Source organism: Acartia tonsa, chromosome 6 (genome assembly GCF_053477335.1).
Source record: "Acartia tonsa isolate MP-2025a chromosome 6, ASM5347733v1, whole genome shotgun sequence".
Taxonomy (NCBI): domain Eukaryota; kingdom Metazoa; phylum Arthropoda; class Copepoda; order Calanoida; family Acartiidae; genus Acartia; species Acartia tonsa.
Window position 1 is genome coordinate 17,136,100 of NC_137265.1, and position 16,469 is coordinate 17,152,568.

The 16,469-nt window shown below is 29.8% G+C and overlaps 1 protein-coding gene across 2 annotated transcripts in view; it reads left to right on the forward strand.

Moving 5' to 3' along the window:
- LOC145321994 (inactive dipeptidyl peptidase 10-like) overlaps positions 1 to 16,469 on the forward strand; it is a 155,630-nt gene that overhangs the window by 37,699 nt on the left and 101,462 nt on the right. Inside the window, exon 1 of one of the 2 annotated variants that reach the window (XM_080163717.1) lies at positions 6,031 to 6,354. The exons of the other annotated variant lie outside the window; for it this stretch is intronic. Coding sequence (XP_080019843.1) covers positions 6,322 to 6,354 — 33 coding nt within the window. The 5' untranslated portion in view covers positions 6,031 to 6,321. Of the gene's footprint in view, positions 1 to 6,030; positions 6,355 to 16,469 lie in introns of those variants that run through there. 2 annotated transcript variants of the gene reach the window in all.

A 16,469-nucleotide genomic window follows, 5' to 3' on the forward strand; every position in this document is an offset into this window, starting at 1 on the left:
TACCTGAAAAATTACTGAAATTATTTCTCTCATATATTTAGAGTCAGCTTTTTCAAATCGACTTGATTATATTTTTTATATTTATAAGAAATAGCTAAAAATAACTATGAAACTGCTAAAAAAAATCGTCAAAAAGATGAATGTAACTAATATTATTAGCAATTAAAGAAGGTAGCTGTTACAAATAAGCGAAAGAACCCCGTAAAAATCAGGTAAGTACCAAAAGGAAAGCTCAATATATACACAACTTATATAGTTACAGGTAAAATAAATCCTCGAAGAGAAAGTATAAACGGTGGAGTGATGACCAAACTACCGTACACTAAATTTTTCGGCTTTCTTCTCTAAAATATTTATTTTTGCAGTAAAATTTTGGAATACGACATTTATATGCTTTATATACTATTATATTACTTTTCAAATTTCTTAAATATATTATTAGAGAAAGAAGAAATTGAAATTTTATTTCCTTTGATATTATGGTTATATACTTCAAATTTTTACTTAATTTTGGAACTAAATAATGTAGTTGAACATCTTTATAAAAATTTTGTCTAGAGTAAAATAAATAATAGTAAGTAATATTTTAACGTCTTCAGTTATGACTCGAATAAAATAAATATTCTATAAAAATGCAGCTAGTATTATTGTTTTTAAAACATCTTTTCTCTGCTTCTTTAAAATTTCATATGTATGTCTGTGTAGGTATGTAATTGTGTATATCTGTGTGTATGTCTATGTGTGTGTGTGTGTGTGTGTGTGTGTGTGTGTGTGTTTGTTTGTATGTGTGTGTTTGTATGTGTGTGTGTGTGTGTGTGTGTATGTTTAACTGTGTATGTGTAGAGATATTGTCAGGAAATGCAAACATAAATCAAATTATTTTCCAAATTTTTGTGGGTTTCTATATGAAAATTCTATAGTGACATTGACATCCTTCAGGGATAGCGGGATGTGTTCTCTGCAACAAAATAAGATTTTTTGATCAATTATTTCTATATCCAACCATTTTCATTGATCTTAGGGGATGAATTAACATACGACCCGAATTACAATAAACTAAATTAACCTTTCTTTATATTAGAATCATTGGTAAAAAAAAGTTTTGATCAAAGGTTATTAAAAAGAAGTAACCCATGACTTGGCCGCTCGTCGGCTGGGAGGTGATGGGTTCAAATTCCGCTCAACACATCGTCATACCTAAAGACGTTAATAACGATTAGATGCGCGGCATTAAAAGTTAGAGTGGGGAAGAAACCTTGGTCCAAAACAGGCGCAACGCAGACAAAGGTCATGTAATCAAATGTTTGAATGTTACTTAAACCAATATTTCCCTGTCCCTGAAGGGGCAGCCAGTGATTGAAATATCCCTGTATACCTGGAGAAAAAGCCGATGATTGTCATATTCCTAGAGAAACAGCTAGTGATTATCCTATCCCTGTATCCCTAGAGAATCAGCTAGTTATTGTCTTATTCCTGTATCCCTAGAGAACCAGCTAGTTATTATTCTATTCCTGTATCCCTAGAGAACCAGCTAGTTATTATTCTATTCCTGTATCCCTAGAGAACCAGCTAGTTATTATTCTATTCCTGTATCCCTAGAGAACCAGCTAGTTATTGTCTTATTCCTGTATCCCTAGAGAACCAGTTAGTTATTATTCTATTCCTGTATCCCTAGAGAACCAGCTAGTTATTGTCTTATTCCTGTATCCCTAGAGAACCAGCTAGTTATTATTCTATTCCTGTATCCCTGAAGACGCAGCCAGTATGCAAATACAAAATCCAATATTCAATTCTGATCATTTTAACATTTCGTAAAATAGAAAGGATTTCTGAATAGAATGTCAAGAACTTAATTTTTTTCTTCTTATTTATAAGTTAGGTACTGACATATTTATAGCCACCCCCACGTGGGCTAAAACTTGTAAGTCACCTAACCCCTACTTAACATAACCTAAAATATGCATAAAAATACGCTTTTTCTAAGAGTTTAATTTTGCTCTATAAGCGATATGAGGGAAAAACGACAAAATAATACGATAAGAGACTGGACATATTTAATTTGAACATAGATTTATTCCACATAAGACTTTTAAAAGTTTGGATTTATGGAGAAGAATCACTGCAAATGAATTAGATGAAATAAATGTGCATAAAAGAAGTATGCAAATTAATTTGCAAATATACAACATACACAATACCACGCATAAGGGGATATTCAAATGTTCAAATCTAGGATTTCTTGATTAATATGTATATGTATAAATATTCCTTGTTCACCGATAGATTTAATAAAAGTAATAAGATATATTTCTGTTTGTTTTTACCCAAGAATCTTGTTCACTGCGGAAGATCCTTGAAAGTTTTATAACTATTTTGGAGGAGGGTACCACAACGCTCACAAGAAAAATCCTCCCTAGACGTAAATTGAAAGTAAAAAAAAAATTATTAAACTAAAATTGAAAGTTAGATAGGGACGACCAACAATAACCCGCTTGCCCACGCTAGAGGGCTCTACGTGAGTATTTCCTAGTATACAAATATATAATTTTTGTATTTAAAAAAAATTAAAGACAAATGATTAAGATTGTTTATGAGGATTGGAGTTGTGCATATATTCATTGTTTATTGACTTATTCTTTAAATTTCCAATAAAACAGTAAAATATTATTCAAGTGATTAGACAATAAAACTTTATAGACATGCTTTGCATTAAAAAGGTTAAAGATAAATATTTTTTGAACCAAATACTATTCCCTTTACCCGCGCAGAGTACACAAAAGTAGTTTGCAATTTGTTATGCGTACATTTCTTTAACAAAATCTTATCCGCTTATTTCTTTATTAGTAGTGTATCTACTCTATAATTTGTTATGCATACATTTCTTTAACAAAAACTTCTTTTGCCATTGAAAGAGATGGTAATTTGCATAAAATAGCCTAGAACCATCGTGGGACCTACATGAAGAACCCTTATTATAGAACCCAATTAGTCTAGCGGTTAGCGAGTATTTTTTTCTCTGTTATTTACAAAATCGTTCTTAAGGATATAATTATCATTAAAATACGCAGAAAGTATTTATTAAACTTTTAAATCCATACCTACAACTTAGTCTAAGTGAGTATATGATATAAATTTTGTAAAAATGAAATATGCTTCACAATATAAAGGTATATAAATCATATCTCACTCCTACAATAGATTCACAGTGCTTTTTACTTTCAGGAGCAAAGCTTTTCACACCATGGTAGGACAGTCTCTAGAATTACGTCCTGTAAGCCTTATGGTCAGCTTTGTTTTTAAAAAGGCCTTTTAAAATCGTCCAATGAAAGTGACCTAAATAAGAGGTATTTGTTATAATGATTGGGAATGTACATCGTTTTATCGTTAGTTTTAATCAAGTAAGAAACATCGACATTTTAAAGCATGAGTTTTATATAATCATTTTAATGTTTTAAAACATATATAATAATTGAATAGATAGGTATAACAATTATTTTACTTCTAGAAGAAAAAAGAAAATTATTTTAATAAAATTTTTTATTTGTACTTAACTATAAATTATTTTCTATTTTTCATCTTGGCTTCTATGGATAATGTCATTTTTGTTTATCTTTAATTTATTGAAAAATGATGAATTTGTGTTTCTTTGACTTTAGCAGAGCATTTAATTTGTGCAAAATAATTTTACAAAGGCTTTATTTATTTTTGTCTCATAGCAATAAAACTATACATAAAAATAAATCCCTAAGAGTTTAGACATACAATCTTAATAATCTAATAAACATTCAATATTAACCCAATTTATTTCTTGTATAAACCTTTTTAATCAACCAAATATATCTAGTAATGCAGGTATCTAATTCTACAGGGATAAGACAAAGGCCGATAAATTTTAAGTACATACCCATTGATGATACATGAAATTACCCCTTATGAATATTATAATTAGTGGTTGAAAAGTTTGGACTCTCAATTTAATGAACCAACCAATTAAATGTAATAAGTCACCAACGAATAAGAAAACATTGGTTTGAACTTTGGAGACTAATAAACATTCCAATGTCCCCTACCTTCCTGCTAATAATGTTAATCGTAGAAACTATATAACTATAGTATGTCTGTTTTGCCGTAAATGTGAGTGTTCTTATTTATGTTTGTATATAACCTGACTTAATTTTCTTAATAATATTCCATTCCATATACAAGAATTTTCTGATCGCAAAGAAACTATACAAAATAGTTTACATGGCGATTCAAAATCAAATACACATCTTGGTTACTTTTATTTAATGATTATTATATACTGTTTTTTCTTATAATATTCATACTTATTTAATATATTGTATAGTTCCTACTTCCTTTAATATTTCTACTTTATAAAAATGAAAGCACAGAGTATGTCAATAGAATTATCTTTTTTGAGCGTATTCTATAAATATTCATGCAAAAAAGAACATAAAATACTTGTAAAATGCATCATTTTTTGTTCAATAGATAAACGTATTTTATATTATATAAATATGGAAATATATTTTTGTTTAAATACTTTATATATATTTTTGTTTGGAGGAATAATTTTTTTAGCACTGCTACTTTATACTAAATTTAAACTAAAATTTTAAATACTAAAACTTTTATTAAATGCTACGTAGTTGAGTTCCAATGAAAAGTAATATTTGTTGAAAATTTTGAGGTGTTATAGTTAATTTTTTGCAAAGAACTTTTGAGTTAATCTATTCTACAGATATGTAACAATGTAAAACATTATAATAAAAATAACTTGTGTTAATTTTAGATTTCGTTGTATGTTGATATATAAGCTACACGTTCATTGATAGCTGTAATTCTCAAATAGTTCAAATGTCTTTTTTTAAAAGATATTTTTAAACTTTTAGTTATGATTTATATTTCCCAAATTCCCCTTCCATAACTCTAATTAGATTTTCAATATTGGAAAAATATCATACAATATACCATTAATAAAAGATATTTAAAATCATTATTCTATTTTCTTAAATAAGGGTATGCAATGCATATTTATCTTGTTAATACAATAACAAGGGTGACAACATCCATAAAAGCGAAGCACTGAAATGGTAGGACAAACGGATATGAACACTTATATAGTGTCAGAACTGAATTATCAGAATATAAATGTATAAGAGTCGAAGCAAAATTTTAAGTAAATTTGTTGAAAAACTGCTTTATACAGGATAATGATTATGAACATACTTACATATTTAGGACTTGATTATAATTTATAACATTATACTTTGTTGTCCCAGGAATCAATATACCAACAATCAGATCAATCGGATGATTAGATCACACAAAAAGTTGTTGTTAAAAAAGTAAAAATATCAACATGTTTAAAATGGACGTACGGAAATTTTGGGTAATGATTATAGAGTTGCTACGCTTTCTAAATCGTACCTAACTAACTAAAGGAAATCACCATGCAAAATTTGAAATCGATTGGACTAACATGCCTAAATTAACGAAAAAAGTTATCCGTTACGGACGGACCGACGTACGGACGGACCGACCGTAATTATAGAAAAGGCTCGCTTTTAAAAATGGAGAGACGAACAAACCTTAGTTTACAAAGTCATTACTTTATGGCTTTTAAAACATCTAATTTTTAAGAAATAAGAATTAAACTTTAGTAATAAAAACAAAAATTCTAATTTTTGGCCTTGTTTTCTGACTTCTTACGGACTTAACCCCCCCCCTGTATTCCTTTTATTCTCTGTCTATCTCCTTCCCCATTCCTTTTTCTTTTCTCTCATCTTGTTACCCCCCCCCCCCCCCCTGCACTCTTGCTCTCTATCTCAATATTTCTCTTACTTTTCTCTCATCCGTAGAAACGCTAAGCAATATTTGGCAGTTCCCTTAACTAAAATTATCACATTACATTTGGCTTCTTTGAGGGTTCAATCCTATTGTGATTCACTAAGCTTAAAGTTTATAGAACTATCAAAATATCCCGCAAATCTGTGTATAGAGTAACTATTTGTGATTGTGTCAGTAAATGACTGAAAGTCAACAGAGCAAGGTTGCTACTGCCTTGGCCCCCATTTTCACTTGTCAAAAAATATAATGTAAACAAAATGAAGTGATACAAATATTTTATTAAAAATTTTAATATCTTAAATAGTATTGAGCGAGTGAAGAAAGCTGCGTTTAAGAGCGCATTAGCGCGCGCCACGCGCGCTTATTTATCATAGAATTTGTGTGTTTTTTGTGAAAGACACACTTGTTGAATCAGATTTTTGTGTATAGACTTTAGTAAAACAAATAGAAAAATAAATCTGATACAAAATGGATGATAATTATGCAGGTTATGATGAGCAGGTAAAAACTATTAATCATTTTTGGATGTGAAGTAAACAGCTTAACAGTTTAACTTTTAAGATTTCGTTAGGCACTGAACCGATTGAAGACTAACTTTGATATGTTGATTTTTTGCTTTGTTTATCGACATAAATAATGCTTAAATAACACATGACAAATTACAAAAATAACGACAAAAAGTATTTATAGAGTAGCTTCAAAAATAAAAAGCTGTTAAAAATCGATCTGACAGCGCATCAAAGGCTATACTTACATTTAACCTACTTTAAAGTTAATATAATAGACAGAAAGACTTTGGACCTCATTATATAGTACTTGCATTGGTAAAATGTTAATTGCTTTTAACTATTGCATATAAAGGTGAAGATCAATTGCATTTACTTTCAAAAGTAATTCTTCTTAACTTTTAAAGTAACACTTCTTTAGTGCAGAAAAAAAAGTTTTTCCCGTGCTATGAAAGAGGGTTTGAAAGATGTTCTGTGTATTTTGAAAAGTTTATATAGTTTTCACATATTTCAGTTTGGCACATATGCATATCATACTTTACTTTAGCGGAGATATTTTTGCGTAGTATTTTTTTCCCAACTTCACTGCATTATCCTATAACTTATATTCTCTGAAGCCAATTACAAAGCTTGCTAGAAAATTGTTAAAATTATATAGATGCTTAGCTTTATATATTTTGCCTAAACGTACCAGACATCTATAGTCCAAAAAATAAAGTATATGGAATGATTAAATCATGTTATAAAATGTAATGAAACAATTTAGAAAATCATGCTTAAAATAAAACATTCTCACTTTCTGGTAAGGATAATATATTTAGTACGATATCTAACTAGTGCCTTACATTATAATGTAATGTACAAGTTAAAAGGTTATAGGACAATTCTAACATTTCTAAATTAACGCAAGAGCTTTCAGCTATCAGTTATGAACGGATAGAATGTTGAACAGATGCACCGACTCTAAAAGTAGATAGGCTATAATTTTAAATAGTAATATTATTTTTTAATAATATAAAGTAGTAAAGTTTTTATGTCTAAAGCATAAGACCTCAGAAACTGCTGGTACAAATGGGTTGTACTTTTAAGGGAATCTCTATATATGTCTTTGTTGGTTTTAGGCTATTTACCTGACCTTCTCCGACGTAAAATTGACGTATGGCCCTCAAACACGATATAAACTTCTAAGTCAGTCAAACTTTTTATTCTTTCTTCCCTTTGACTCCATAATAACAATGGATTTATTATTACTTGGATATTACACCAGATTATTATGTACTCTAAAAAATGATAATCGTAGCTGGCTAAGATAATGATACTCCTCATCCACCCTCTTTATCTCATCCCCTTCCTTCCTACTGAACCGAACTGAACTGAACTGCCCGATAAATGATGTTATTTAAGCAACCTAAATTGACGTTAATTTTTCCCCCTGTTATAATATCCACGTATATTCTATATCCATTATAATACCCAATATTCAATAGTCCATTTCTTTGATTAAATAAATTTATACTAAGTTACAATACATGAGGCTACAAACCTCTCAGGTTGTCAAGCAAGAGAGGTGGGAGAGGTAACCCCCTCTTATTGAATTTGTCTTAAGAAAAAAAAATGAAGGTGGCAAATTTTACCTAGGGACAATTTTTCTTTGTGGGGATGACTTACTCTCCCCATGAAAATGCTTTGTTTTCACTATGTTTCATAATTGACCTAGGAGTCAATATTTAGAAAGTTATGATAATATATGAAAACTGTCAATATATTCAAAAAAAATATTTCAAAATTAGAAAAAAAATTTCATGTTTGAAATGGAAATAAGGACTTATTGATAAAGATTATTTAGTTGCTACCCTGTCGAAATTGTACCTGACTTTTCAGTAATCGCCATGCAAACTATAAAATGGGGAAATTTCAACATGCTTAAATAACGATTAACGATCAGAGCAATCCATTACGGACAGACGTACGGATGGACCAACCATAACCACAGAAAAGCTTAGCCATCAATAAGGAACAAATATTAGCATCAGAATTATTTCTTGTTTAATAAATTTATGTAACTGTAGTTTGTAAATCCTAGTTTGTAATAAAATGTAAAATATTCATGAAATCCAGGGTTAAAGGAATTGGAAAATTTTCACAAAAAACTTTGATGGTAGTTGATTTTGTATGTGGCTTATTTAAAGCAGGGACGGAGGGGAAATGAGACTGTTTATAACACTAGTCCCCAAAGTTTAATGGTAATGTTTTTTTCGTTGGCTTAAAAATTGTGTGGACGTATTATTAATTATGATTGGTTGGTTCATTATTTGAGTGTCCTGTCTAAAAGTTTCAACCACTAATTTTTATCTATAGTAGGGATAATTTTGTGTATCATGTTTGGGGATGTACATCAATTTATCATCAATTGTCTTATTCCTTGAGAACCCTTGAGAATCTTTAAACCAATTAAATAAAAGAATAGTAAATATATAAATCCTTATATCCAATATAAAATCTAATTTAATAAACCCCAAAATCATGAATAGCAATGTCTTTTCTGATTTATTAAGAGTGTAGCTATTCTATAACTAGGATATCTCTATAAGTTTGTCAAAGTACATCACATAATGAGGATTATAATTGGACTTACATTACATTGTTGTTTTAAATAAAAACAAGATAAAAATATGTTTTTTTTTAAGAGAAGAGAAGTTAATAGGCAAAAAATGATTTATAGAAAATATCGGGTATAGTCCTTTTCGTGGAAAATTCTTCGCATTTTCACAGTAGCTTTTCTATAATTTCTAGCCTCTGCGGGGTAATCATCTAACCCAATATAACCTAAAATAACCTATTAAAAGTCGTTTTAAAAAGCCACGAAAGGGACTATTCCAAAAATATATAATTTTATTTTTGAAAAAATGTAAATAATGAGGGGTTGGGTATATTTCTTTTGTTTATTTATTACTTTAGGTTAGGTCAGTAGGTTAGGGTACTGGGTAGCCCCGGAGGTATAAGCCCCTTGTTCGTAGGGATTAGGCGTAGAAATGAGATCTAAAAAAGTGTTATTTTTTTTAATTTTAAGCTTCACATTGCTGCGCTACTTATGGTCATTCTATATAGTTCTTGTTTTATTTAATAATCTTGTCTTATACACAAAGATTCTAATTTTGATATCAAAATATATTTGCATAAACAAATTTAAATTCAATTAGAATGCTAAAATATAGAAAAAGTTAATACATAGTTTGTTTATTTGTTTTTCTAAAAGGCTGACAGAAAATAACATTTCTTAAACAGAGTTTAGATAGGTTAGTTTCAGTGAGTAAGATAGTACATTAATAGATTTAAGATTGAAATTCCTGTTATTTAAAGTAGTAGTTGGTATGACTGAAGCTTAAGATTTCAATAACCACTGAACCGTTCTATAGATAAGCTTTACATAGGTCAGAAGATAGTCGAAGTCTTTTTTATTTGGATGTTTTCTTGCTATTTTTCTGTTTTTATAAAATATTGTGCATTTTGAAAATAAACACAAGACTGTATAAGTAAGATTTTATTATAATAGGTCGGAAATAGATCAGCCATGACCACTTTTATTCAATAACTTCAACGATACCATTACTATTGTCATTAGAATAGGAAGATGTCGATAATATGTCAACCTTAAACTTTTTAATAAAAAAGATAAATAATATGAATTAGTAGTGATGTTTATATTTTGGACATCAAATATTAAAATCCAAAAAGAGGATATTTACAGTAAGTTATCTGAGATATTATCGTCATAAACCATGTCATCATATAAAAGTTCTTGGTACAACAGTGTTTCAAAAACAAAGCTATTATTAGTATTTATGGTTTTGTATCAGAAAGTAAACAAGGATGACAACATTAAATTATTAATACTTAGAGCAGCACAAAAAAAAATCTAGGATGGACTAAAGTCAAATTTAGGGTGATGTTCAGTTATCTTTTGAAGCATGACCGACAGCATGATCACGTAAATATTGTACTGGGTTATCATTGGTACAGGGAATCTTCACCAAAAATTTCAGCTCTCTGTCATAAATATCAGCCTAGTAAATTATATTTCTCCAAAACAGTTAAAGACGAGCTGACTGACAGACTTATTGAGTTGTAGATTAGCTTTGCTACTAAAAACAAAGAATGCTGTATAAATTATGGATCATTGACCAACATTTATTTATAGACAATACAGGATTATACACAAACAAGTATATAGGGATGACAAGTAGCCAGGGAAGAGGGGGGACATTGGACTCAGGAGTCTAAAGGGATAAGACAATAGCCGATAAATTTAGGACATCCAATGATAATGGAGTGATAGGCAAAATTCACAAGAGTCCCCAAAGTCAACGAATCAGAAAAAGTTATTATAAAACTTTGGGGACTAGTGTATTAAACAGCCCATTATCTCCTCTCTCTCTGCATTAGAATGTAAATTACACTGGTACCCAAAGTTTTATAAAGTAAAAAAGCTTTCAAATTGTGATGAATGAAATTTTTCTGAATCTCCTTTCCTCTTGAGCTAACAAGTCAAAGCTATGAAATAGACGTCGTTCATGCACTGAGAAAATTTAATTTTTATAATTTTGATGCGTTTTATTATACGTTTTAACTACTTCCCTAGGATTTTATGGCATAAGACAATTGACCATAAATTTATGGAAATCCATAATGATGATAAAAAATTATCTCTTCGATAGATTAAAGATATTAAAAAGTTTGAATCAACCAATCAAGTTGGCATGGGGGTTATTCTTATTTATTCTTAGATTCAAGATTTAAACCAGTTTTGTTAGTCCCAAGGGGACCCTAAATAAATAAAAATGTGATTAATCTTATGATTTTGATTTTAATATTCGTAAAATAATTATCTTTAATATGATTTTTCAGTATGGCTGAGAACCGGCTCTAATTCAGCGGATATTAATCGGTTTCGAGGCCATGCCGGAAACTTTTTTTTACAGTGTACCTATGTGTTTTTGTGTGTTTACCTATAGCGCTAGTTTGTGTGTGTGTGTGTGTGTGTGTGTGTGTGTGTGTGTGTGTGTGTGTGTGTGTGTGTGTGTGTGTGTGTGTGTATGTATGTGTCTGTTTGGGTGTGTGTATGTGTGAGAAAGCTTGTCAATTTTGTGTAGATAATATGAGGGCTATTTATACTTGTGTTTTTCTTGCACCTTTTTATTACTCAAATAACAACAAGGAAAGTTTCGTCCATGAGTAAGGAAATCTTTGCAATGTTTTCAGGAATAGATGGGACATTAGTATGTAAACATACTGATCTCCAAAATTTTAAAATACGATCTCTAATCTTTTAGCTTAAAAAACTTTGGTGCTTTTATTCGGTCTTGATTGTGTTTTACAAACTAACTGTTTCAATATTTTTCACCAAAAATTTTAATTTATACAAGAAGTAATTATTTTGTATACATACATCTTTTTCCATTGTCTTGTCCCTTAAGATCTCAGCATATTTTAGACTTAATTGATAAGCAAGGTAAACTGTAACACAGTTATTATGTAGAAGTTTAAGTTTACAAAAACTTAATTACTATAAGAAATCTAGAAAATTTTAGGGGTAACTTGATAAGACAGTAAAGAAAAAAATGTACACTCCTAATTATGATGAACAAAATTATCATTCTGTTTTGTGTGTGTGTGGGGAAAAGCTTAGACACAGCAAGTTTTAAACAACCGATCACGTTTATAAGGAACGAATATGAGAGCGTGTTTTAAAATATTGGGGACCAGTATAACTCACCTCCTTTCTTCTCGACTGAAATCACATAATTTCCTCTAATGTAGTTGTTAAGTTAGGTAGAACGGACTTACCCATGGTTAAAGAGTAGCTGTGCTAATAAAAAGGTGGAAAAATAGTTATCCTTCATAAAAATTTCATTGCTACTTTTATTATACATTATAAAAAAGGATCTGGATATTTTATTATTAATTTTTAAATTATTAGCGAAGCTACTTTATAATTCGAAATGTCCGTTCGTCCTTCTTGACGATACGGTAAGGGGAAAACGTGAATTTTTCGCCTGATTTTCCAAATAGAAGGCTTAATTTTTATTTGAAGATTCTCTATACCAATGAGCATGAAGTATGTAGTTTACTTTAACCGTCGGTCTGTCGATAATGCTACGCAAATCAATAGTAATACATAGGTCAAGCAAAAAAGTTATGACAGTAAATATATGCTTTAAAACTCACTGTATCTGTTGAATGATTATCAAGCACAAAGAATCATTATGTAAAATATAGAATTTCATTCAAAAGTTGCTGTTACTTTAATCAGAAAATACTGATATTAAAAGTCCTAATTTTATAGCATCCCCGCTACTAATTAGAATAAATTTATTCATTAAAGTTCTAAATGCATTAATAGTGTACAAAATTTTTGTGTGTCAAACCTAAAGAATTTATGTTCGGAATTTGTTTAAGCTTGCAGTCAACAAACTTGGATTTTGTTTATTTTTTAAAATTTCACAATTTAAATGTTTTCCTTTATATCTTTATATTATCTGTAAAACTTATATCAAACAAGGATGACACCTTTCATAAAAGCGAAGCTTTGATAATTGATACTGTTGAGTGTCAGCACTGAATAAGTAGAATATCAATATAAAAGTCTAAACTCAAGGATTTCTCAAACGCACCTAATTTTACAGGAATCAATATGGAATGGAGTTCTAATTCATTATTATTTTCATTATTTTTGTATGCCCACACAATAATCTCGTAAACTGGTGGACATAATGTTAATGTAATTTAGTTTAATTGTATTTAATTTTATTTTACCCTTTTCAGGTAAGCTTGCTATTTAACTGGTGTGAGGAAAATAAATATTCTCTTCAGCTGTTTGTATAGCTATTTATTAGTTGTAAATTAACTCTGTTATTTTGTCAAACATTTTTTATGCTGAATATTGCCGCGCTACTAATATAAAAACAAGGATGACAACATCCATAAAAGCGACGTAGGACATTCTGGTATTGATTATAGAGTTGTTACACTTTCTATATTGTACCTAACTACTACAGGAATCATCATGCAAAGTTTGGAATCGATAGGACAATCCTAACCTGTTTAAATTAACGAAAAGAGCTAACTCTCTGTTACGGACGGACGTACGGACGGACCTACCCTAATTATAGAAAAGCTTCGCTTTTAAAAACTGTTCATGTTTATGTTACAGTCCTTCATACTGTATATAAACTAGTAAAAGCAGGGAAGGAGTGGACATTTGACTGTAATTTAGACGTGTACCCAAAGTTTTTTTTAATTAAGCTCCTAATTCGTTAGCTAAAACATCATTTGATTGGGTCGTATATTCCTTCAAAGTCAAAGCTTAACCTCAATTTTAAGGGGTTATTTCGTTTATTGTAGTTGGGGGTGTCTTATCCCTTAATATCCCTGATTAAAAGACATCATTAAAACCATACATTGCCTTTTCATGTCTTATCCAGGGAGGGAGTGGACAATGGTAAATAAATTAATTTACATCATTTGCTCCCCCCCCCCCATCCAATGTATGCCAGCTAATTAATATTTTGACACTTGATTTTTATGGAAAATTAATTTTAACACCCATTGGCCTATCCATGTATTCCTAGTTTTCATCTCTCTTCAAATAAAACATTTCTTACAGTCCCAGAGAAAAATGGATATAGAATATACCGTGGATATTATGACAGGGGAAAAATTGTCGTCAATTTAGGTTGTTAACATAGACATTATATAGTGGTCTTTTCGTTCATCCAGTAGGAGAAAAAAGGATGGGGTAAAGAGATGGATTGTGGGATCGTTGTTTAAACAGCTACAAGTTTCACTTTATTAGAGTACATGATAATCTGGTGTAAGATTCAAGGACAACCCCCAAACTTTCCAGTTTTGAGCAAGACGATTCCTGTGACGTCATATAAAAAGGGAAGGAAGGAAGAAAATCTCTTCCCTTTTCTCCCATCTCTTTTGAAGAGATTTTCTTCTCCCCTTCCCTTTTTCTTTCCCGAAACGTATATGACGTAACTGGAATCGTCTTGCTCAAAACTGGACAGTTTGGGGTTTGTCAGATCCAAGTAGTATTAAATTCATTGATGTAACTCAAAAATGATATTTTGATGTTAACACAATTTTTTGTGAAGAAAACCTTTTTTCTCCTCTAAAAATAAAATCATACTTTTATTTAATCAACAAAGAAAAAAAATAAGCTGCCGATTAAAACATGTTAGGTGGCTCAATTGATAATTCAATAATGTCATCAATATTTATTTAGTACCATACAAATGACATAAACTTTTTTATAGAAAATATTTTTTACCACTTGAAACAATCTTTTAATTTCATAGAACAATTCTATCACTTATTTATCCTTCCTTCCATGATAATCTAGATCTTTATGTCTCACTTATCAATAACATAATATTTTATTACTCTTTCAACTCTTCTTATTCTTTCTTACTGGTCTCATAATAGATTTATTATTACTTGGATGTTACATCAGCTTTCCATTTACCATAATAAACTGATTCCCGCAGCTGGCTGAAATAACAATTCACTCCTTTACACCATTCACTCTCCTCCTACTGGATGAAGGTATTTATCAATAAATGAGGTCAATATTAGCAACTTAAATTAATGGCAAATTTTCTCTCGTCAATATATCCACGTATTATATATCCATTGGTCTTATGTACATGTCAATTCCAAATATGATATTATATTTCTTACAATTGAGCAAAGAAAACAACTAAGATAACGTTTTTTTTCTCTTAATGAATTTCAATTATGAAATTTTTGTTGTCTAATGATTTTAATGGGCTTTATCGACTAAATTGAGTTTTTACAAATTTAGTCGCTATTGATATTTTTGAATGTTTTATATTCAATAATAAGATTTTTTCATGAATCTTCAGATTCCAATGATTATTGCACTATTTTTGGGAGCTTCACATAATTTCCGGGGGATTTATAGAGTATTTTATTTACTGAATTAAGTTTTGGGATTTTTATGCCATTTTTTTGCCCCCTCCCTAACCCTTCGAATACCGAGTCCCTAGATACTATGTGAGTAGCATTAAGCATGATTTAAAATTTATATTTTTTCATTTAACCATCGTATATATTACTAGTTCTTTTAGCGTTGCATAAGAAATACTTTTCGTTGTTCTGGAAGAACCTTTTCTAGTAAAACAAATTCTGATATTGACAAGTTACAACTAATAGTGGAATTAATAAAGTGTAAGAATAGGGTCAAAATAAGTTATTTTAAAAGTACTTGAAAAACTCCATTCTATTTTTCTCCAAAAGCAATCTATTTCGTCTATATGACTGTTAAGGGGTAAGAAGGGAGAAGAAAATAGCCTAAAAACATCCGACTACAGACTAGTTGCTTTGCTCCAAGACAGAGGTGGTAATATTATAAAGCTTATCAAAAAAGTACAACTAATTCAAACAAGCACGTTTCCAGATCTTTAGATTCAGACAAAAATACTTACTACTTTATTTAATAGCCATACTTGTTTTCAATGCTTAATACTTAATATTGCCTTAAAAGCCTACTTGCTTTTAAAACGCATTTTTGCTAAACTCATTTTTGACCAGTCAGAAAAATTATTTTTTTTAATGTAGACAACAAATTTCCTTTTGTCTGTAAATTCCTTACTTTCTTTTACAGTTAGAGCCGCGAACGATTCTTAAAAATATAAACAACTTTTTAGTAGAAAATATACTTGCTTTTTTTGTCTGAAGATAAAGATCACAATAACTAAGGAACTGTTTGCGTTCTCATTTAAAAGGAAGCTATATACAGGTCCCTGGTTGATTTTAGGCTAATAAATTTGTAATTTGAAGCCTTTGTATGGTTTTAGGCTATTTTCTGCTACCTTCTTATACCTAGGAGCACAACTACTAGTTTCATAAAAAGTGAAGTTCAAAAGAAAAAGTTTCATTCTGATGGATAATACAATTAGAATATGAAAATGATTTTTATATAGTGATACACTGATAATAAACTAAAAATCTTCTAAAGTTTAAAAAATGTGTTTTCGGCTCTAACTACCTTAATTAAATAAATCTTTTGTTTGTTGTTCTCAAAGA